We start from the raw sequence: 22,041 nt of genomic DNA, 5'->3' as shown, positions 1-22,041 counted from the left end.
ATATGGTAAGAGGACTGGCATTGTTGTTACAGCCTGTCAATAATAAACTTGCTCACTTGGTATGTGATCATAACATTTGACCAGTTACAAAAGTGCCCCAGACTTAAAACAAAAAGTCACACAAAAAAAGTCCACCAAAAAAAAAAAAATCCCAACCTCCTTTACCCTCTTCAATTGAAACAACACATGGTGAACACGTGTAACTCTTAGCTTCTCTATTTTTCTGGCTTATTTCTTGATGAACTGCTATACTGACAAGCAAAGAAAAAAAGGAGGTCATTCCCCAAGCTTTAAAATACCTGGTAGAGAATCCATTTCTACTGCAGTTCCCAATGGGTACTGCCACACTCTGTCTGGGGAATTCTGGTCTAACCACAGCTGGCAGGCTCCAGCACTGGGCACCATCAGCGCCTACAGCAGGGCAAAAACTCAGCAAAATCTGTTTCTGGAGAAGGGACATTTCCAGTGTGGATGGACCAATGTCAGGCATCAAGTCCCAGCAAGGAAGGGAACTGGTTTCCATAGCAGGCTGAGGTCTGCCTGGGCTCAGGCTAAAAGTTGCACTGTCTGGAACATGCAAAAACTGAAATGAGAGAAAATGGTGCAAAAGAGGATTACTATTGGAATACAGTTTTATTTAAAAAAAATATATGTAACTCAGAAAAGCATAGAAAGAACACTAGATATAGAGTCAGAAAGTCTTGGGTTTGGGGTTTTGGTTCTGACCCTTGCTAGGTTCAAAAAGCTCTGTTTTCTTATCTGTAAAATGGGAATAAAAGTAGTCATACTACCTACAGTAGGATTATTAAGAAAAGCATTTTGTTTATAAAGTGTGGTGGATGTGAAAAAGTGATAGACTTGGAGCCCAAAGAGGGCCAGGTCCAATCCTACCTCTGGCACTTGCTGGCAATGTGAGTTGATCTCTCAGTCTCAGTTTCCTCATTTGTAAAATCATAGTTATGAAGGTACTATGTTAATAGTTAATATTAATCATCATCATACATCTTAGCTATGATGATGATGATGTTAAAATGCGGTGGATACAGGATGACAAAGAGGCTCCCCTTGCTTTAAAGGCCAATATGATGTCAATAAGATCCAAACTGAGGAGGGGGAATGGAAAGGGCACATGTGAGATGAAGTTAGAGTCAGCCTCATGTACAAGGTGTGTATGGTTTTCATACTTAGTTTGCTATTATAGAATCCCATTATTTGAGAATTGGAAGCAGAGATCTTAGTGGCCTTCTCTTTGGGCTCCTCCTTAAAGATCTTCAAGAGGGATGACCTAACACGTCTCAAAGTGGCCCATTCTGCTCTGGGATAGCTCTAATTGTTTGGGAAACTTTTCCTAACAAATATAAAGTGATCTGGGATAGTCCTCTTTCCTAGAATTATTAGCCCTTTCTAGGTGCCCCAATGACTGGCATTCCTCCATTAAACCTTCATTCTTGAAGTTAAATACTGGCCCATGTATAGGCTAAGTACTTTTTTAAAGGACAAGCATATAATATGTCAATTTTGTCTGTGGGAATAAATTTGGTAGATTGCTTGGGGATGTCTACCTCAGAGTTTCAAAACCTGTGCCCTTGGGTACATCCACAAAACTCCTGGCAGAGAACTAACACAAAATATAATTGGGTTTTGGTTTGGGTTTGGGAAATCGGGAAATGTTTAATTAAATAAATAAAAAACAGCAAAGATAATGTTAATAAGTGGTTTTCTAAGTCAAAGTGTGGCTTGTAGGGATCTATTTCTATTTGAGTTTGACACCCTAGATCTAGGAGAATGGGAGGATAATTTGCTAAAAATGGGAAAGGAGGGGAAAATGCGTAGGAAAAATGCAAACATGCCTGGGACATAGTGGGCACTTAATAAATGCTTAGTGAATAACAAAAGACAAACTTAAACTTGCTCTGCTTCAAGATTTTGCCTTGAGGGTAAGGGCCCTGGGTCAAAGGAGGGCCATTTATCTTATTTTTTAGATGGAAATCTATAGGGGTCAATAACCTAGTTGATAAAGTAGGAAGAGGAATCCTGGTAGAGTCAAAAGAGTGGGAAGACTTGGATTCCAGTTTTGGTTCTGTCATTCCTGGCTGTGTTGTCATTTCCTGGTCTGTCAAAGGGGTTTAATAATAAAACTTGACTGGCCAACCTCACAGGACTGTTAGGAGACAAATGGATAATATAATCTAAGTGAGAGTATTTTGTGTTAAACAGATATATGCTATTATGAGGGAGTGCTATGTGGCAAAAAATACCAACTGTTCTTCACAGGATCCTAGAGGAGAGTGAGAACTCTTTCCAGTTCTAGGAAAGAACCAGAGGTTCTCTGCAGTGGGGAAATATCTGACCATTAAATCTCTAAGGAAACTCTGGGGAATTATAAACTGGGCAGAAATGGGGAAATGATGAGATCCCACAACTTTCTTCTCTTCACTCCTCTAACCCCAACAAAGGAGACACTACTACTTTCTCATGCTCTTAGAAGCACAACTAATTGAGACACTTCTTTCAGGACATCCAACCATCTTTTTGTAGCATTTCAAAGGAGCAATATTAAATCATATTGTTATGAAATTTTCATGAACTTCATGTCAAAACTTAAAGGCCAAAGATAATGAAACAATAAGTCGGACTATAAATTTGCTGAGCGTCTTATTTATCTTTTTATCTTTCACATTTCACACATGACCCACTGAATAAATGTATCTTCTGAGTGCAACTACATTTTAATACTCCAATTCTGCAAACTGGGAACTGGGAACTGGACATTTAATTTCCCCAAAGTCTTAAAAAAGGGATTTTCATAAAAGAAAATGTGCTTTACAGCAGTTTGAATAACATACAGCTTAATTTGTATCTTGCTCGTAAGTCTCATTCAAATCCTATCATGACATCACCAAATATGAACGTTCCTATTAATTGTAAAAGTGGTTGCCTCAAAATCTCTCTGAACATTCTTGGACTCGGCCTTCTGTATGTTTATTTCCTGCACATACTATTCTGTCACCAGGACTCTAATATAAATGAGTTGATGCATTTTCATGGCTAACCTTTTCAACTGTGCACAGTTTCAGTGTTTCCAGACCCATGGCTTTTGTTCAGGTACTGGAACTCCTTCCAAACTGCTACCTCAAACATTTCAGCCTGTGAGGCAGATGTACTTCTCCATGAGAACCTTGAGCAAATTCTCAGAACTGCTTCCACAGCTATTATGGATTATAGCAAGCATATTAAAGGACTGTTCTGCAGCCCCTGAACAGATGTACATCAGCCAGAGCTAATCCTGCATTGTGTCAGAATCGCTTTGGGAGGGTTCTGATGGGAGCTAATTACCTTAGAAGCACTGGCCATGACTTCTGTCAGTGTGTGTAATTAAAGAAAAAGCAATGGATTTATCATCACCAATTTTTAACAGGAGGGGGTTTTCCCTCTAGTTTTTTAGAGTCTCATTGAATCCTATGTTTGAATGTCAATTTTTCTCAATGGCAAAAGTTAACCTTAAAACCATTCTCAGGATCCCTTACCTCCTCCTCTCCATAACAGGGACTCGGAACAGTTAACTGTGGCTTACAAAATATTTGGTATGGTGTGTCATTGGTGATTATGGTCTCATCTTCAATCTGAAGAATTTGTATACCTTGACGAATCATTGAAGAAATGCAGAACTGGCATAGCTGTGAGAGAAATGACAGAAAAAGAGTGGCTTTTATATCACGACACAGTAAGAAAATAATTTAAGTTACTCTGAAAAGGGAGCATTTCCTGAACATAGCTTCTGACTGGTCACCACAAGTCACCATTACTGCACACACTTACACCAGGCAGTCTTTTATTTATTTTTGAAGGATTTATTTATTTATTTGGAAATTTTTTCCATGGTTACATGATTCATGATCCCTACCACTTCCCTCTCCCTTCCAGAGCTGACAAGCAGTTCCACTAGGTTATACATGTATCATTGTTCAAAACCTATTTCCATGTTATTCATATTTGTAGTAGAGGGATCTTTTAAAATTGGCATCCCCAATCCTATCCCCATCGAAGCATGAGAGCAATCGTATGTTTTTCTCTTGTGTTTCTGCTCCCACAGTTCTTCCTCTGAATGTGGCTAGTTTTCTTTTTCATAAGTCCCTCAGCCTTGCTCTGGATCACTGCATTGTTGCTAGTAGAGAAGTCTGTTATAATTGATTGTGCCATAGTGTATCAGTCTCTATGTACAATGTTCTCCCAGTTTTGTTCCTTTCACTGTGCATCAATTTCCAGGCAGTCTTTTAGCTTCAGTGGATTTTCCTAATCTTAGGCCAAGCCAGAGATCCACAAAGATTGTCTTTAATTTATCATAGCAACTACCTTGCACAAGGGTTCATTTCTTATGGATTATAAATAGATGGACATGAGTGGATTTTCTAAATCCAGTGCTTGTTACAAATCGTCAAGAACCCAATCATTCTCAAGATGAAAAGAATTCCACTATATTGCTCCTTTTAAGTCCTCTGTTATTCTAGAATCTTTGGTCAAGCAGTAGGAGAAAAAATCAAAACCCTCTTTTCCCAGGCCTTTTCCTAGAAAACTAATGAATATTGATACTTTGAAGAGAATTTCTTGGTGTAATTGCTAAGGGTTCATTCCCTATCCCCTCTTGAGATTGGCTATATCAAAGTAATATTAAATGTCAGTCTTTTAAAGTATCACAATGACATATGTCCTTCCCATTTCACAAGGTTTCAAGATTATGTCTATCCATTTATCAGCTGGCAGGAATTGCAACCAGCAACAATGGAAGCATTATTGTAAGGACAGAGTGAGATATAGCTTTAAAATCCTATTATTGCCTCAGATACTTCCTAGCTCTGTGATCCTGGGCAAGTCACTTAACCCCCACTGCCTAGCCTAGTAATGGGCAAACTTTTTAAAGAGGGGGCCAAAGGAAAGGAAATGCTCATCTGTCAGTCTGTTTCTAAGGCAACTCTTCTGAAGTTTCATTGTGTTGTATCCTACTCATTGTATTCGTCAGATTAGAAATAATGTCACATGGCTGGATAGAACATTTCAGGGGGTGGCATCTGGCCCGCTGGCCATAGTTTGCCCATCACTGGCCTAGCCCTTACCATTCTTCTGCCTTAGGACCAATACTTAGTATTGATTCTAAGAGGAAGGTAAGGATTTTTAAAAATGATCTATTGTCTTATTTTCCCACTAATTGTCCTTTTTAATGCACCCCAAAGTCTTTGTTATATTCTTTTTATGCACTCCTAGAAAGGACTGAACTTCTGAGATGGAAAGAAATCTCCATTTTCTCTGTTTGGCTCTTCAGCAAGTGGCTCGAGCTCACTTTTGCAGGCTCACTATATGTCTTTCCTCTTCAAGCACTCCTCTTCCCAGCCAATTGGCCTGCTTGTATTTTGCAGATATCCCCTATCCCTGCCTGCATTCCTTCCTCACCGTTATCTTGTAGAAGCTTGAGCTCCCCTAAAACTTCCTCATCTCAAATGGCTGAAACATTGAGTCAGTGAAGGGAGTATGGTGTTGAATCAGTCTGAAAAGTAAAGCCGGGAGCCAGCTTGTGAAGAGTGTTGACTGACAAACGCAGCACTTTATATTTTATCCTAAGGAGAACACCACTGGAGCCTCTCTCATTGAGGAGGGAAATGTTCTGAGGAACATTTGAGGAATATCAATTTGGCAGCTGTAAGGTGGCTGAACTGGAGAGGGCAGTGAATGGAAGCAGAGATGTGATGAAGCCTGGACGAGGGAGGGAGGAGGACAACAAGAATTGGCAACTGATGGGGTACCACACTTCTGGGTACAAATCATTGCTGGGCTGATTTTTCCATTTGATTGTGGAACTTCTACCAAAAAGCTGGGCATCAGACTGATCGTCAGGCCAAAGTTCCCTATTAAATATTGTTTCTATGGAAAAATTAGATGAAAATTATATGGCCTTTCTTAAGAACAGGGTCTGACATCAGTTCAAAGATCGCCCTATGATTCTTTCTTAATATTTGCAAGAAGAATAATTCTATTTCCTGTCTTAAAGAAAAGAGGTCAAATACTATGTGGAAATGCTGGAAAATGTCTTTTTTCCCCCTCATATTCTAAATCAAGTGACTGCCGAGTGTTCTGAAACAGAACAGGTCCTGGATAAATTATGTGACCTAACTTTTATCACCCGCCAGGGAAAAATAAACCCCTGCAAACCATAGCTCTACAAACCTAAGAATCTATTATTTCCTTATTCTAAATTAATGCTTTAAGGCAAATTAGAACAAAGAAGACTAAATGGATATTAAATTATAAAAACATCTAAGTATATGTGGGTGTATATGTGGGTATAAATGTATGTATATATGTATACATAGGTTTGTATGAGTGCATGTGTGTCTATAGTCACACAGTTTTCTTTAGTCACACAGACTTTGATCCTACCTTCTGATGGCCTGGGAAGGCACCAAGTCTTATTTCGAGATCTATAAACCCTTCTTCATCCAATACCACAACTTCTCCATTGCCACCATCTTTCCATTTGGGAGATGTCAGGTTGTGGACCAATTTAATTGCCACTGATTTATGCACAGTATTCGTATTTGCCCAGTATATTCCAACTTGAAAGGCTTCCTGGAAAAATTAATGATTTAATTAGAAAAGTTTTTTTTATCTTAATGATAATATTGCATAGGAACTTCTTAGGTTACATAATGTTTGTCTATTAATGCAGTGGTCCTTGCCTGTATGTCAACAGTTCCCTCCTTATTCCCTTATTTGCTAGTTCTTTGCTCCTCTACCACTCAATTACTTTGTATTTATCCTATGATGACTTCTCTGCAAACATGTTGCAGTCTTCAAATAGCACATCAACTCCTTGAAGGCAGGAACTACTTCACTTTCCAGTGTATGTGGCTTCAAGGGCTTACAAAAATGCTTGATGACCGATTGACTGAATTATGCTTTTCTGGAAGTTCATCCTTTTAACTTTTTGTGATTAAAGCTATTTATGAGTCATAGAGGAATTCAGTTATAGAAACAACAAATCCCGTTCATTTCAAAAAGTTTAAAAACTTGGGAGTCTAAACCAATTTTATCTGGGAATATATTTTTTATTCCCATTTGCTAGAGACCCACTTTTCATAGGTACCATCATCTGAAAGCTCATAGAAAAGTAAGGATTCAAATGTATATATCTCAGGGTGAGATGGTGGCTCTGAAATTCTTCTTGACCCACAAACCACAAAATTTGGGCATTCTATCATAATCTTGCACAGCTAGAAACATCATTGTGCCTTTGATCCCTAATAGGCCACTAACATAATACCTCCTGTGTGATTCTGAGTAAATCGCTTTACTCTTTGGGCTTCGGTTTTTCCATTTGTAAAGTGAAGGTGTTGGAAAAATAACAGCTGACATTTACATAATGCTTTAAGTCTGAAAAGTATTTTATATAATTATTCTCTTATGTAACAACAATCCTATGAGGTAAGTACTATCTTTATACTCATTTTACAGATGAAGGAACAGAGGTTGAGAGACGCTAGTGACTTGCCAGGGGGCATAAATGTCCATAGCAAGATTCAAAAATAAGGTTCTTCTGACTCCAAATCCTGAACTCTAATCTACTACGTCACCTAGATGCCATATTAGATAATCACTAAAGCCTTTGACAGCTCTAAATTTATGAGCCTAAGTACCAAACTTATTTGTAGTCATCATTAGCAAATAAGTCACATGATAGCTATGACTACATAGTAGACCCTGAAAAGAAGATTTTGGTAAACTTTATTCAGAACCTCCAGCTCCAGTTCTCTAACACCCATCCAGTAGTCCACAAGCACTGAGTGTGGTGTCACATGCCCGTAATCCTAGCTAACTCAGCAGGGCTGAGGCTGGCAGGTGTCTGAAGCTGCTGTGGGCTGTGTTCATTGAGTGTCTGCATGATGTTTGACATCACTATGGTGAGCCTCGGGGAGCTGGGGAACACCTGGATGCTTAGGGTAGCGGTGAACAGGCCACTTAGGAAGTAGTGTGGGTCAAAGTCCCCAAGCCAGCCCACATACTTCCAGCCGGAGCAAAGTACAGAGATCCAGCTTTAGGGCACAGGAGAGACAGAGGTAGTTAACATATGTTTGGTTTTTTGATAGGATGACAAAGATCCTATGTAGACCTACTGCTTACGCTTGTTCTTGTACACATTGTGGAAATGACGAGTAGATTTTGAAATTAGCACAAGTTATATTTTAAATCAGCTCAAGTGCCAAATGCAGAAGCAAGAGAATTTGTTATTAGCATTGTCATCTTAGAGTATCAAATTACATTTCATCTTCTAGAGCTAAGCATCAGAAGACTGAATGTTATTTCCTACAAAGAACCTAGTTGGGCAAGAATGTGAGCAACACACTACAATAAATGCTAGCTATCGAGGAGACACAGTTTGTCTTAGCTTGAAAAGAGAGGGTACCTGAAAATTAGGAGGGATGATAATTTTGCCAGCTGGAACCTGAAGAACAATCTTCTCTCCTTCAAAAAGCCATAGGTCCCACTTGGACTGATTGATAAGTAGGGCCCAAGGCAGAAGTTCTATCAGCAGGGTCTTAACATAGGGCTTCCAGACAGACAGCTTCACTTGCATTGGGCTATCCCACTGACTCAGTTGTTCATTACTGCTCCAAATGCCACATCCAAGAAAAGAATGGAATAAGCTTGGTATTACCAAAATAGGCTTAATGATTTCAGACATATAACACTTTTCTTTAACATCTCTTCACACCAAATATTTTTTTTTTTAAACCCTGACCTTCCATCTTGGAGTCAATACTGTGTATTGGCTCCAAGGCAGAAGAGTGGTAAGGGTAGGCAATGGGGGTCAAGTGACTTGCCCAGGGTCACACAGCTGAGAAGTGGCTGAGGCCAGATTTGAATCTAGGACCTCCAGTCTCTAGGCCTGACTCTCATTCCACTGAGCTACCCAGCTGCCCCCCGCCCCCCCCCCCAATATTTTTAAACAGAACTTGCTGCCAGAAGGAAACAATAACTGTTGCCTAGTTTAGCTTTTGTAGATAATCTAAGCTTTCAGTTAAGTTTCCAAAAACTTATTCATAAGAAAACAAAATCTCCAAATTTCATGAACAAATGAAAAAGACTTGTATTTATCTTTACTATAACAACAAACTTTGTAAATAAATAAAATGTCAACTCTCTCCTATGTGGTGATGTATTATTTGAGATGAAAGATGGCTGGAGAACATTACCTGTCAGCATCCTTTTTATTATAAGGCCACACAGGCTGGGGGGCATTCTCTGGGCCATAGAATTCTGAGAGAATTTGATTCACTGGGCCTTCAGGGTGAGTCTTAGTAGCTATTTGCTTGATGAGTGCTGTTGAGATGGGGACAGCACAATCTGAAGGATCCTCTTCTTCCCTGTGAAATGGAAAGAGAAAATAAGAGTAATTACATGATTCCTCTAAAATACAATAGTTTCTCAGGACATCATAATTACAAATTTGCTTAGGGACAAAAATAACAATGGTGACAACTTAATAGAAAGCATCAGGCTTAAAAAGTAATTGCACAGTTAGTTGTCAACCCCCCAAAAAAGAAAGGACAAGGATTATTGTTCCCATTTTCCAGATAAGGAAACTAAGGATTGATGAGGGGAAATGCCTTGCTCAGACTCATAGCTAGGAAGTGGCTAAGTTGGATTTGAATTCAGAGCTTCTGACACCAAGTTCAGTGCTTTCTCATTCACTCTGCCAGCTCTTGTTTGGTCTGAGAATGAGTCAGTTCCTGATCATTCTGGAACTGATTATTGTTGTAAGGTAGATTAATAAATTATTATTTAGGAGACTTAGCAGGCAGGGCTGAAGGATTCTAAATGGAATGGGGAAGCAGGAAGTGTGTTTCTCTCTCTGAGATGGACTTCATGGTGGTTGGGGACAAGGTGTAACTGACTCCTGGGAGACCTCAGAGGAAGTGGAGTTTGTACCCTGATTTCCTGATATCTGGAAGGAGGATTTTGCCTGTGGGAGGTTAGATAGAGACTATAAATTCTAACCTGAGTTGCTGGTCAGCTCGGGTTGGTTTAGCTCTCTGACTTACCCAATTGAAGGAGTACTGGCTGATGACCCGAGAAAGCTGTACCATTGCTAGATTGTGACAGGTCTCTGCAGTGAGGATATTCCGCTTTCCTTCCTGATCTCCATTGTGCCCTTTCCTGCTATAGGTTTAGCTTAGTGTAGATAAGTCCATTCCCTGACCCTGTGGTTTGCCCATAGACTGATAGACTAGAAACCCCTTCTCCCTCCTTAAACTATAGTTTCCTTAAATTAAACTTGTTTATAAGCCCTCTTGTCATTTACTTGCTGGTTTCACAGTCTCCTTGTCTAGGTGGAGCAGGGTGACAGTAAAGACCTAACTGTCATTCCTGTTAACTGTCATTTCCCCAAACAGCTAACCCCAGTTTCCCTGGCTTATTTGGTCCCAGACTATTGTCCATTCCTGTCTCCTACTCACTCTTCTGAACCCAGACAAATATTTGTGTTAACTTCCCCTGTTTTTCCCTAAGTCTCCTAAATAATAATTTATTAATCTACCTTACAACATTATATTGGCTGTGTATTATCTGGTCACTTGGATTATTTTCTTCCTTCTTTGCCCAGTTCTCTGTCCACTAAAGAGTTCTGGTTTATTCATGGATTTCACTTAATCCACATTACCTGTCTGCTCTATTTCTATGAGAAACTGATTTGTTTGGCTGGATTTTCATCTGCATGATGGAAGAGTAATCAGGAGGAGGCAGGCAAGAGAACTTTAAAGATTGCATTCCCATGAAAAACAAGACATTTTAACAGTGACTTTTACATAATTCCTTTCCTATTTGAACAGAGAAGGTTAATTTCTTGTTGAGTTCATTTAGAAAGATAAAGACCCATTTCCAGTACCTTGCTTGAAATGTTAGGTGATGCACAAGATCTGGTTCTATATTTTGCAGTGATTTCTCTTGCCCTTGTCCTGGAATGATTTGTGTTTCACTCAATCCCAGACTCCTTTTCTCCAAATGTATGATAATGGGGTCTGGAAGATGACTCCGCATGATAAAAAGAGGGCTGAACACAATCTATAAAAATGAAAGGACAGAACAACTTTCATATTTGCTTTGTTGCAGTATTCCAGCTGCTTGATGCTGAAACAAACTTGCAATAAATCTCAGCTCTGGGTCACTCTGCCCTTAATTTATTTCAGAACATGAAAGGTCAGAGCCATGTACAGTTTTCAGGATGGAGAAAGCACTCACCATTCGTTGTTCCACTTGAGAATTGGGTTCTAAAGTCAGAACTGTACACCAAACATAGATAATAGAACCGTTTGAAGATGGCACCTGTATATACAAAGACACAAAGGTCCACATAAGGACAATTTTTCTAACTAGGAATATAAACATTTTTTAGTTAAAAAAGGAAGCCATGGAGATAAAATGCAATCTAGAAGGAATCTAAAAGTCCACAACACAAACAAACAGAAAAACCCTGTTTAAAAGTTTCAGAAAAACCAAACTTTTTTTGTATGAGATATAAAAGTAAATACCTTGACCCAGTCAGAACCAGGCGGGTTTCCTCATTTCATAGACACTGTCCACCCACTTTCAAAGGGATGAAGAGAGACAGTCATCAAAGGAGAGAGTGACATAATACTGAGAGAACGATGGAAACTGAAGTAGGGGGGGCATGTGTGTACCAGGGAAGGAACATGCCAATGCTTGTCTGGAGAATCTTTCAACTGATGCTGGTGACCGACTCTGCCTTACCTCTTCCTGGATTTCATTTAATCTAAACCACTTGTCTGCTCTATTTCTATAAGAAATTGATTTGTTTGGCTGGATTTTCATCTGAATGATGGAAGAATAATCAGGAAGAAACTGGCAAGAGAACTTTTAAGACAGCATTCTCATGAAAGACAAGACATTTCAACGGTGAATGTTAGTGACAAAAGATACTAAGAAATATGAATGACTTACTTTTACTTATAATGTTCTCAATAAAACAAGAAGGACAAACGACACTACAAGAAGGTCTCATTCTAACAAAATCCTCTATTCCAAAATGTTTTCCATCTCCTACCTGGATAACCATGCTGTAATCAGTGGATTTGTCTTCTAAGCACACGTCTCGTGACCAGGCTTCATCTCCTTCAGCCTTCACACACAGCTCTGTGAGTTCATTGTTTTCTAGAATGTAGGATGGTAATTTATGTTTGCCTGTGAGGATGTCCAAATGCTCCTTGACCATAGCCTGTCCATCAGGCCCCATCAGGTGCTGGACCACTTTGAGTTCAATGTTCTGGTCTAAGTAGCTACAGATGATCTGTCTCCCACAGATGATAATCTACAAGACAAAAAAACAAGATTTATAAGAGAAGGTATATAGAGAGGCTGGCTATGTACAGAGATACAGTTTTCTAATGAAAAACCTCATTAATTTAGATTTCATTAGTTAGAAAGTTGTGAAAATTTGGACAGGAGTAATGCTTACATTTTACATAGAATCATTCATTGAGCATATAATGCAACCCTCTATACCTTTGCTTTGTATGAAATAGAATTACTAAACAAATTAATAAGAGAAGTATGATAACAAAGGCCATGTTTAACCTATGAAAAATAAACTGCTTTCAAGCATTGCAGAAGTAGCCATTTACAAGTAAACACAAAATTCTACTTATTATATAATTTTACAAATTACTAAATTTTTAAATTTACTAATTACTAAATTTGTTATTTCCAACAAATAATCTATATGGGCAAGAATGTGAGCAACATACTATAGCATTACTAAATTACCAAAAAACCAAAGGTCTTTATTTGCTAAGACCTTATTAGTTTAATGAAGGTATATGTATGTGCATGTGTATGTACAAGGCAAACAGGGTTAAATGACTTTGCCCAGGGTGAGGCTGGATTTGAATTCAGATCTTTTTGACTCCATGACTGTTGCTCTATTCACTGTGCCATTTAGCTGCTCCCACCACAAATTTTTGAAAGAAATAAAAATAATTTTTCCCTTAAAAGTTAATCTGTAGGGGCAGCTGGGTAGCTCAGTGGATTGAGAGTCAGGCCTAGAGACACGAGGTCCTAGGTTCAAACCCAGCCTCAGCCACTTCCCAGCTGTGTGACCCTGGGCAAGTCACTTGACCCCCATTGCCCACCCTTACCAATCTTCCACCTATGAGACAATACACCGAAGTACAAGGGTTTAAAAAAAAAGTTAATCTATACCTTGATTTATCTATTAATTCAAAGTTTTTCTTAAAATTTTCTCTTAATTAATCTGAATTACTGAGGCTTGGTATTATTGTTTGCATGATACAAATGTTTCTTAAACCTATTCACTATTAGTACCTAGATCTAGAGTCAGAAATCTAGGTTCAAATTCTGGCTTTGTTATTTATTTCCTGAATGAAATAAAGTTGGGTAGGTTGTTTCACTCTGAGTTTCTTCATCCACAAAATGTAGAGATTGGACTAGATGACTTTTAAGGTTCTTTGCAGTTCTAAGTCTAAAAGATGATATAATAATATAAAGAAAACTTGTATTAAATGCTTTACTAAAGCAAATTATCTTTAACAATGCAAATATTTACTTCCTTTTTGTTTGGGAAACTTGTATGTCCCTACACGCATATATATATATATATATATATATATATAATTTGTGTGTGTGTGTGTGTGTACATATATATGATGATGGACATACCTGTATAATCTGATTAAATGCCATTCTTTGCTCTCACCCCTCTTCAATTTTAAAATTGTCTTTTGGACAATTTCCAATAAAAAGCTAAAGGGTGGCAGTGAGGATGAGGGGAGAACGAGTAATAACTAGAATATTTGAAGTCTTTTTTAATGTCATATCCAGAGGCGCCAGCTGTACTGTGGAGTGCTAGATTAGGGGGTAAATTCTTCTTCTGTGTAGGCTAAACACTTTAGATAACTGTGCTGTGTAGATTTTTAAGAAAGTTACATAAAAGTAATGGCTGAAATAAATTTCAGAAAGTTCAGAGGCAACGTTATAACTCTCTTCTTACTTCAGACATGCCTAGGGCCTGGCAGCTAATACATAGTGCTCTTGCTTCAGAAGCCTTGGGCCCCATGAGATTAAGAACAGAATTTTGCTGTCTCTCTCAGCAACCATGGAATATCTGCAACCATCTGGGACTCTCTTTATTTAAAGACAAAAATCCCCATTTGTGGGTTTTTAGAGCTTCATTTCCAGCTAAAAAAGCCTGTCAGGCTGGCTTTCAAATCTGATAAAAAAAAAATCCTTTAAAACTAGCCATGGAGACGTGGCTACTTAGAAGAGGAAAATCCAAAATGGTTGCCCCCCATCTTGGCGGCGGTGTCTCATGTCTTCTATCATGCAGGGTTCAGAGGGAGGCAAGAGTCTGCTTTTCTTCAAAGTGGCAATATTCACCAAGCCTTCATTTCACAAATTGTGGATAAAATTTCAGGATTATTTCATCAGTTGAAGACAGATACTTAAGTTAAAAAAAACAACAAACTTTAAAAAAAAACAGTGCTTCTATTTAAAATATATTTCTAAGTTTTGTCCTAATTCCCTGCCCTTCCTCCCCCCCCCCCCCCAACCTCACAGAGATGTGTACTGAAGATTTCTACATATGATTTTACTTAACAGGTTTTGAAACTCTTATAAGATCAGAGCCAGGAAGATTCTATCTTTAAGATGATTAAAAGAATATGGATATACACTCACTGATATTTTCAGTCAGTAAAAGCTTCCTCCTTGAAGAGCTACAAAACTTTTCTCTCTGTAAGCACTGACCATGTGTGGTCATGTGAAAAGGCACTGAAATTTGGCGCACATTGTTGTCATCTGAATATGACAACTGACGAGTGTGGTGTGAGAGTGTGTGTGTGCACAGGCAGGGCCAGGGCCCCGGCTGGGGGACCGGCAGCATTTTCGGCGCTAACTCTACGTATGGATTAGGCTTTGGTTTGCTGTTACAGATGTGGTTTGCTGGGCTTTTCATTGTTTGCAGCTCCACCTCTGGCTTTGCTCAAAGTAAACCACCTTCTGACTGCTCCACTTTTGGCCGGCTGGGCCACTGCTGCTGTTTCCCTGCATTCCACAGAATTGCTTTGTTTAGAAAATAGCTCTATTCCCTAGCCCCGTTACTCTGCTGGTGACAAGAAATCCTGAAACATGAAGCACAAGGGGTGTGTGTGTGTGTGTGTGTGTGTGTGTGTGTGTGTGTGTGTGTGCAGGAGCATGCCCACCCATGTGCTTATTCTAGGAGGGTGGGGGTAGAAAATGTGCTTAAAAAACTAGGCAAGAATTCAGTTCCTTCTTACTTCCTGTGTAAGAAAAGACCTAGGAGTGTATAGATAAACATATGAGCTCAGTCACATTTACACATTTAGATATGTAAAGATACAACTACTCTGGGAGCCTCTAGTGCTTATTAATGCCTTGGTACTTCCTTTCAAAGGTAAGTGTGATAGGAGTGCTGCTAGCATTTCACTAAAGTCGCCAAAAAAAGATCTTTTCCTGGTTGGCCGATTTCTCTTTACCTTCTGAAAGCACATTCATTATATAGACGTGGATAGAGCAGGTCAAAGGCAAAACTGAAGAAAAGGGTGAGGTAGTTCCCAGAGGGAAGTATTACTAATACTTAACGCTGCAAATAAAATTTGGAAAAAACTGGGAGTGTTTTTGAACTGGCACCAGATGCCTTTAAAATATATGGCTTTGTCACTAGGAGAGAAGGTGACTTAAAGGATCTATGTAAATGGGTACAAGGAAGTTCAAAATTTTCTTAAAATCCCACCATTTGAAAGTTCTTTTGCTTGGTCCTGTTTCAAGTCAATATTTATATTGAGATTTTAAAAAAGCATATAATTTTAAACCAAGAAACTGAGGCAATCTGAAGGGAGCAAGTTTACATTTAGTTATTTAAAAAGTAAGCATAGGAGAGATTTCAAAAATAGTCTTTACCTAAGCACCTATATTTGACTTCTGCTGCATTATCATATAATTTGCATTGAGGAATCTCAGCATACATTAAAATGTCACTGAAATTTATTATCCCCATTGAAAATACATGATTTCCAGCCATATAAGAGAATATACTCTTGTATTCTCATAAAATCCAATTGGCCACAACCATGCCTTAGAGAGAATTATTATGGCCAGGGTGGGCGCTAATAATCGCTACACAGAAGGGAGTCAACAGCCACTGAACTGATTGGTGAGGATTCTGTAACGTATAAATAAATATATGTATGTGTGCATACACACATACACATGAACACATATCAGTATACATCTACATACAATTTATCTATATGTATATAAATTAATACAAACACATAAATAGTGGATGCTAACACTTTTGACAATCTGTGACTTCATACAATTATTTCTATTTCTCTATCTACTTAAAGGTTTGCAAAACATTTTCTTCAAAATATCTGTGTGAGGTTACGGATGATCAAAGTGTTAGTACCCACATTTTACAGGTGAAGAGGTTTTCTGAGATGAATTGATTAGGGCAGCCATTTGATGATACCCAAGAAGATAAGCAGCAGGTAACAGGAAATGAGGGGATAAAGTTTTATTTTTTTTGTTCTGTTTTTACTATTTTAATAAATTGATTAATCAGAACAGAATATTATTTTTTTAATTTTAATTTTGAATATTTTCCAATAGTTACATATTTCTTGTTCTTTCCCTCTCCCCCAAATCCCTCTAACCTCCCTTAGCTGACACACAATTCCACTGGGTTTTACATGTATCATTGATTAAGACCTAATTCCATATTATTGATAGTTGGACTAGAGTTATCATTTAGTGTCCACATCCCCAATAATATCCCCAATAATAGCCCATGTATTCAAGCAGTTGTTTTTCTTCTGTTTCTACTCCCACAGTTCTTCCTCTGAATGTGGCTAGTTTTCTTTCTCATAAGTCCCTCAGTCTTGCTCTGGATCATTGCATTGCTGCTAGTAGAGAAGTCTGTTACATTCGATTTTACCACAGTGTATCAGTCTCTGTGTGTAAGGTTTTCCTGGTTCTGCTCCTTTCACTCTGCATCAATTCCTGGAGGTCATTCCAGTTCACTTGGAATTCCTCCAGTTCTTTATTCCTTTGAGCACAACAGTATTCTAGCGGTGATAAAGTTTTAAACTAGCGGTGTTTAACCTTTTTATGTCATTTACCCCTCTGACATTCTAGCAAAGTCTATGGACCCCTGGTTAAAAGAATACTTTTAAATGCATAAAATAAAAGACACATGATTACAAAGGAAGCCAATTATGCTGAAATAGTTTTCAAAATAGTTTAAAAGCCAAGTTCTAATGCCCCAGGTTAAAAAGCTCTTTCTTAGATGAGTGCATAGAAGCTACTAACTTTTTTTTTTTTAAACTTCTTTTTGGGGCATGAAGAATGACTCTAGCCCTTGAGAAGGTATCAATCTTTGTCTTTATCTCATATAAGAAATTTCTCTTTCCTCCCCATCAGCCAAGACATCCTACAATGGAGCTACCTGCTTACTAGGAAACCCTGAGCCCAGAAGGGAGCTGCTGCAGCAGTGGAGGCAGGAGACAGTTCTTAGGAGTCTGAAGTCTGAGGGCAGCGAGGAGAATCATCTCTGGCTACTGAAATGTGAACTTTGGAGGAGAACAGGCCTGGGAAGTGGAGCTAAGAGCCTTGCCTTGTAGACACTCTACCCAGGGGGGAGAGCATGGGGATGCTTGGAGAAGGGAAAGGTCACTGAAGCCCTGTGCTGCTGGAGGTGTGAGTTATCTGGACCAAATGTGTTCCATACTAGTATTCCTCTAGCAGTACTGTGCTCTTGGTAAATGCCTGCTTTCCCCACTGATCCACTGATGCTGTGTATATTTGTAGGAGGGGGTGCCCCACAAGTATTTGCTAAGGGAGAATGTTTTGCTTTGACTTAATCTAGTTGGCAACAAAAATCATGCTATTTGGGACTCATAAGCTATAATAGTTTGGGGAGTGTGGAGAATAGGTACTCTTCTCTCAACTTGCAAGTGTGAATTTGAAGGTATTCCAGAGGTGGATGCTATAAGAGAAATGGAGTATTTAAGAGACTGTGGCTAGTCAAGTCATATAAGTAGCAAGTGTATGAGGCAGGATTTGAATCCAGGTCTCTTGACTCAAAGTTCAACAGAGTAGTGACATGACCAAATCAATACACAAGGAAAAGTAATCTGGATGTGGTATGAACAAGACAGCAGAAAGCAACAAGAGTGGGGGCTTAGAGAAAATATTAGTTAGAAAATACTATTATAATAATGTATAAGGGAGGTTATTAGGGTTTGGATTAGTGATAGTAATAGGAATGGAAAAGAGCCAAAGCCTTGGTAGCTATTTGCAGATGAATTTCAAAAAAAGGAAATCAGGTAAACAGTGGTGCCATTGGTAGAAAAAATAAAGGCAGGGGCAGCTGGGTAGCTCAGTGGATTGAGAGCCAGGCCTAGAGACAGGAGGTCCTAGGTTCAAATCTGGCCTCAGACACTTCCCAGCTGTGTGACCCTGGGCAAGTCACTTGACCCCCATTGCCTACCCTTACCACTCTTCTGCTTTGGAGCCAATACACAGTATTGACTCCAAGATGGAAGGTAAGGGTTTTAAAAAAAAATAAAAAATAAAAAAAATAAAGGCAGGAGGGCCAATAGATTTGGGAGGAAATATAATGATAAGCTTAGTTTTAGACATGATGTCAGAATCATATGTTGAATGCTCTGCCATTTACTAGATGACTTTGAGCAATTAAATTTCTTTCCATTAATTTTTTTGTATTATGAGCATTTATTTTTTCTCCCATTGCCACTCCTGTTGGAAAACAAAAACAAAATAAATATGGATAATCAAGCAAAGCAAAACAAATTTCTGCAATAACTATATTCAGAATTTTATGTCTCATTCTGCATCATAAGTCTCTCACCACTGTGGTAGAAGGCTTCAGTCTCAGTCCTCTGGAATGGTGATTAGTCATTTCATTATCAGAGTTCTTAAGTCTTTCTAAATTGTGTGTCTTTACAATGTTATTATACAAATTGTTCCCCAGGGTCTGGTCACTGAACTCTGCATTATTTCATAAAAGCCTTCCCAGGTTTCTCTGAAATTGTCCCTTTCATCATTTCAGGAACAATCTTTTTGACTCTCAATTTGCTCAGTAGTAAAATGAGAGTGGACATGACCATCTATAAGATGTCTTTCACCATTAAAATCAACTGATTCATAGCACCATGTTGTTATGGAATCTTTTCAGTCCTGTCTTTGTGACCTCATTTGGGGTTTTCTTGGCAAAGATACTAGAGTGATTTGCCATTTCCTTCTTCATTTCATTGGACAGATGAGGAAATGGAGGTAAATAGGGTTAAGTGACTTGCCCAGGGTCACCCAGCTAGTAAGTGTCTAAGGCTCGATTTGAATTCAGGTTCTCTTGACTTCAGGGTCAGAGCTTGATCATGTGCTACACGACAAGTGGATAATAACTGTGAAGGGTAGATGGCATGCTCCCACTACAGTCATGGTACGGGATAACTGGTTGAAGGAACTGGGGATTATTTAGCTTGGAGAAAAGGAGACACAGGTACCACAACAGCCATCTTCAAGTTACATTTACAATTATATGGAAGACAGATTAGGCTTGTTTTCCTGGTCTTAGTTGGCAGAGTGGGAACAACTTGTAGAAAATGAAAAAGGAAAAATGTGGGTTCAATGAATAAGAAGGAAAAAACCCCAACCAATTAGATATATTCTGAAGTGGAGCAAGCTACCTCCAGAAGGAGGATCCTCCTGGGAATGATATAAGGGAGGTTTTTTAAAAACCCGATTCTTGGACACGATAGCTTTGGGGTTGCTTCTCCCTCTGGTGTTTGGTGATTCTGCCCCTGAAGCCTCTACTGCAGCAACACTGGCTGGTTTCCCCTTCTCCAGAGAACTGCACATCCCTCTAATCATTCCATGCTGTTCCTGAAACACCTCACTCATTTCTTCTCTACCTGTCTGCATCCTCTCCATCTTGCCTTGCCCAGTGTAGCAGAATGGCAAACACACCAGTCTTGGGATCAGAAAGCCAAAGGTTAGAGAAAATTACAAAATGTAAAATAAATGATTTTGATTATATCAAACTAAACAAAAACAATGTAGCCAAAATCAAAAGGGAAACAACAAATTGGGAAAAAATCTTTATAACAAAAAACTCTGACAGGGGCCTAATTACTCAAATATACAAGGAGTTAAACCAATTGTATAAAAAATCAAGCCATTCCCCAATTGATAAATGGGCAAGAGACATGAATAGGCAATTTTCAGATAAAGAAATCAAAAGTATCAATAAGCACATGAGAAAGTGTTCTAAATCTCTAATAATTAGAGAAATGCAAATCAAAACAACTCTGAGGTATCACCTCACACCTTGCAGATTAGCTAACATGACAGCAAAGGAAAGTAATAAATGTTCAAGGGGATGTGGCAAAACTGGGACATTAATGCATTATTGGTGGAGTTGTGAACTGATCCAACCATTCTGGCTGGCAATTTGGAACTATGCTCAAAGGGCTATAAAAGAATGCCTGCCCTTTAATCCAGCCATACCATTGTTGGGTTTGTACCCCAAAGAGATCATAGATAAACAGACTTGTAGGAAAATATTTATAGCCGTGCTTTTTGTGGTGGCAAAAAACTGGAAAATGAAGGTATGCCCTTCAATTGGGGAATGGCTGAACAAATTGTGGTATATGCTGGTGATGGAATACGATTGTGCTCAAAGGAATAATAAACTGGAGGAATTCCAAGTGAACTGGAGAGACCTCCAGGAACTGATGCAGAGTAAAAGAAGCAGAGCCAGAAGAACATTGTACACAGAGACTGATACACTGTGGTAAAATCGAATGTAATGGACTTCTGTACCAGCAGCAATGCAATGACACAGGACAGCTCTGAGGGATCTATGGAAAAGAACACTACCCACATTCAGAGGAAGGACTGCAGGATAGGAAACAGAAGAAAAACAACTGCTTGAACACATGGGTTGAGGCGGACATGATTGGGGATGTAGACTGGAAACTACCACACCAATGCAACTATCAACAATTTGGAAATAGGTCTTGATTAACGACACATCTTAAAACCAGTGGAAATACGCATCAGTCAGGGGGTGAAGGAAAAAGTAAGAGCATGAATTATGTAACCATGTTAACTTTTCAAAAAATAAATAATAAATGTTAAAAAAGAAAAAAGAAAGCCAAAGGTTGAAGTTCTAGTTCTCTGCCTTAGAAGTTGTGTGATGTTGGGCAAACCCTGAAAGTCATCTGAGCCTCGTGGTCCGCTTATGAGGTATAAAATAGGGAGAATGATGTTTTTACAACTGACGTCCCATAGCATCGCGTGAAATAACACACATGAAAATGCCTCATGAACCAAAGTGTTATCTAAGAGCTGTTTGTTGCTGTCTGGGAATGCCCAGCTCCCATCCTAAGGCAATGAGTTCCCTCTCTTGGGAGGGATTCTGAGAGATGCTGGATGACCATCTTTCAAAGTCTCAGAGGGAGAGATGAATGTATGAATGGGAAGGGACTTAGCAAAATGACTTCTCAGGTCCGTACTAATTCTGAGAGTGTGTGATTTATTAAAGCTAGCCTCCTCCATGAAGCCTTCCCTGACCTCTACAAAACTGATCTCTTCTTTGGAATTCAGTTAATTCAGTAAGTCTTTTTCAAGTGCCTAATCTATGCAAGGTGCTGTGCAAGGACAAGACGTACAAAAATAAAAACCAGGTGCTGTGTTCAAGGAGCTACATTCTCTTGGAGGGTTTCACTGTCTACATATAAAAGTAAATGCAAATATGACATAAAGACTTCATGTATCAGGTGGAAGCTGGGCTGAGCCTTGAAGGAAGGACAGAAGTGAGGGCCAAGGCATGGAGGACCAGCCTGTGCCAAGGCATGGGGACAGGAGGGAGCATGTGTCAAGATCAGCCCAGGTTACCAGCCTTGGAGAGGAGAC

The 22,041-nt window shown here is 39.0% G+C and overlaps 1 protein-coding gene across 3 annotated transcripts in view; it reads right to left on the bottom strand.

The window, feature by feature from the left end:
* VPS13B (vacuolar protein sorting 13 homolog B) overlaps positions 1 to 22,041 on the bottom strand; it is a 1,074,400-nt gene that overhangs the window by 46,817 nt on the left and 1,005,542 nt on the right. For all 3 annotated transcript variants that reach the window (XM_044668639.1, XM_044668631.1, XM_044668624.1), the window contains exons 44-51: positions 12,110 to 12,373; positions 11,287 to 11,370; positions 10,934 to 11,109; positions 9,243 to 9,413; positions 8,453 to 8,654; positions 6,430 to 6,618; positions 3,528 to 3,677; positions 300 to 583 (exon numbers count right to left, since the gene is read on the bottom strand). In XM_044668639.1, coding sequence (XP_044524574.1) covers positions 300 to 583; positions 3,528 to 3,677; positions 6,430 to 6,618; positions 8,453 to 8,654; positions 9,243 to 9,413; positions 10,934 to 11,109; positions 11,287 to 11,370; positions 12,110 to 12,373 — 1,520 coding nt within the window. The remainder of the gene's footprint in view (positions 1 to 299; positions 584 to 3,527; positions 3,678 to 6,429; positions 6,619 to 8,452; positions 8,655 to 9,242; positions 9,414 to 10,933; positions 11,110 to 11,286; positions 11,371 to 12,109; positions 12,374 to 22,041) is intronic.

This window comes from Gracilinanus agilis, chromosome 1, assembly GCF_016433145.1.
Source record: "Gracilinanus agilis isolate LMUSP501 chromosome 1, AgileGrace, whole genome shotgun sequence".
NCBI lineage: Eukaryota > Metazoa > Chordata > Mammalia > Didelphimorphia > Didelphidae > Gracilinanus > Gracilinanus agilis.
This window is presented reverse-complemented; position numbering and strand designations above follow the sequence as displayed.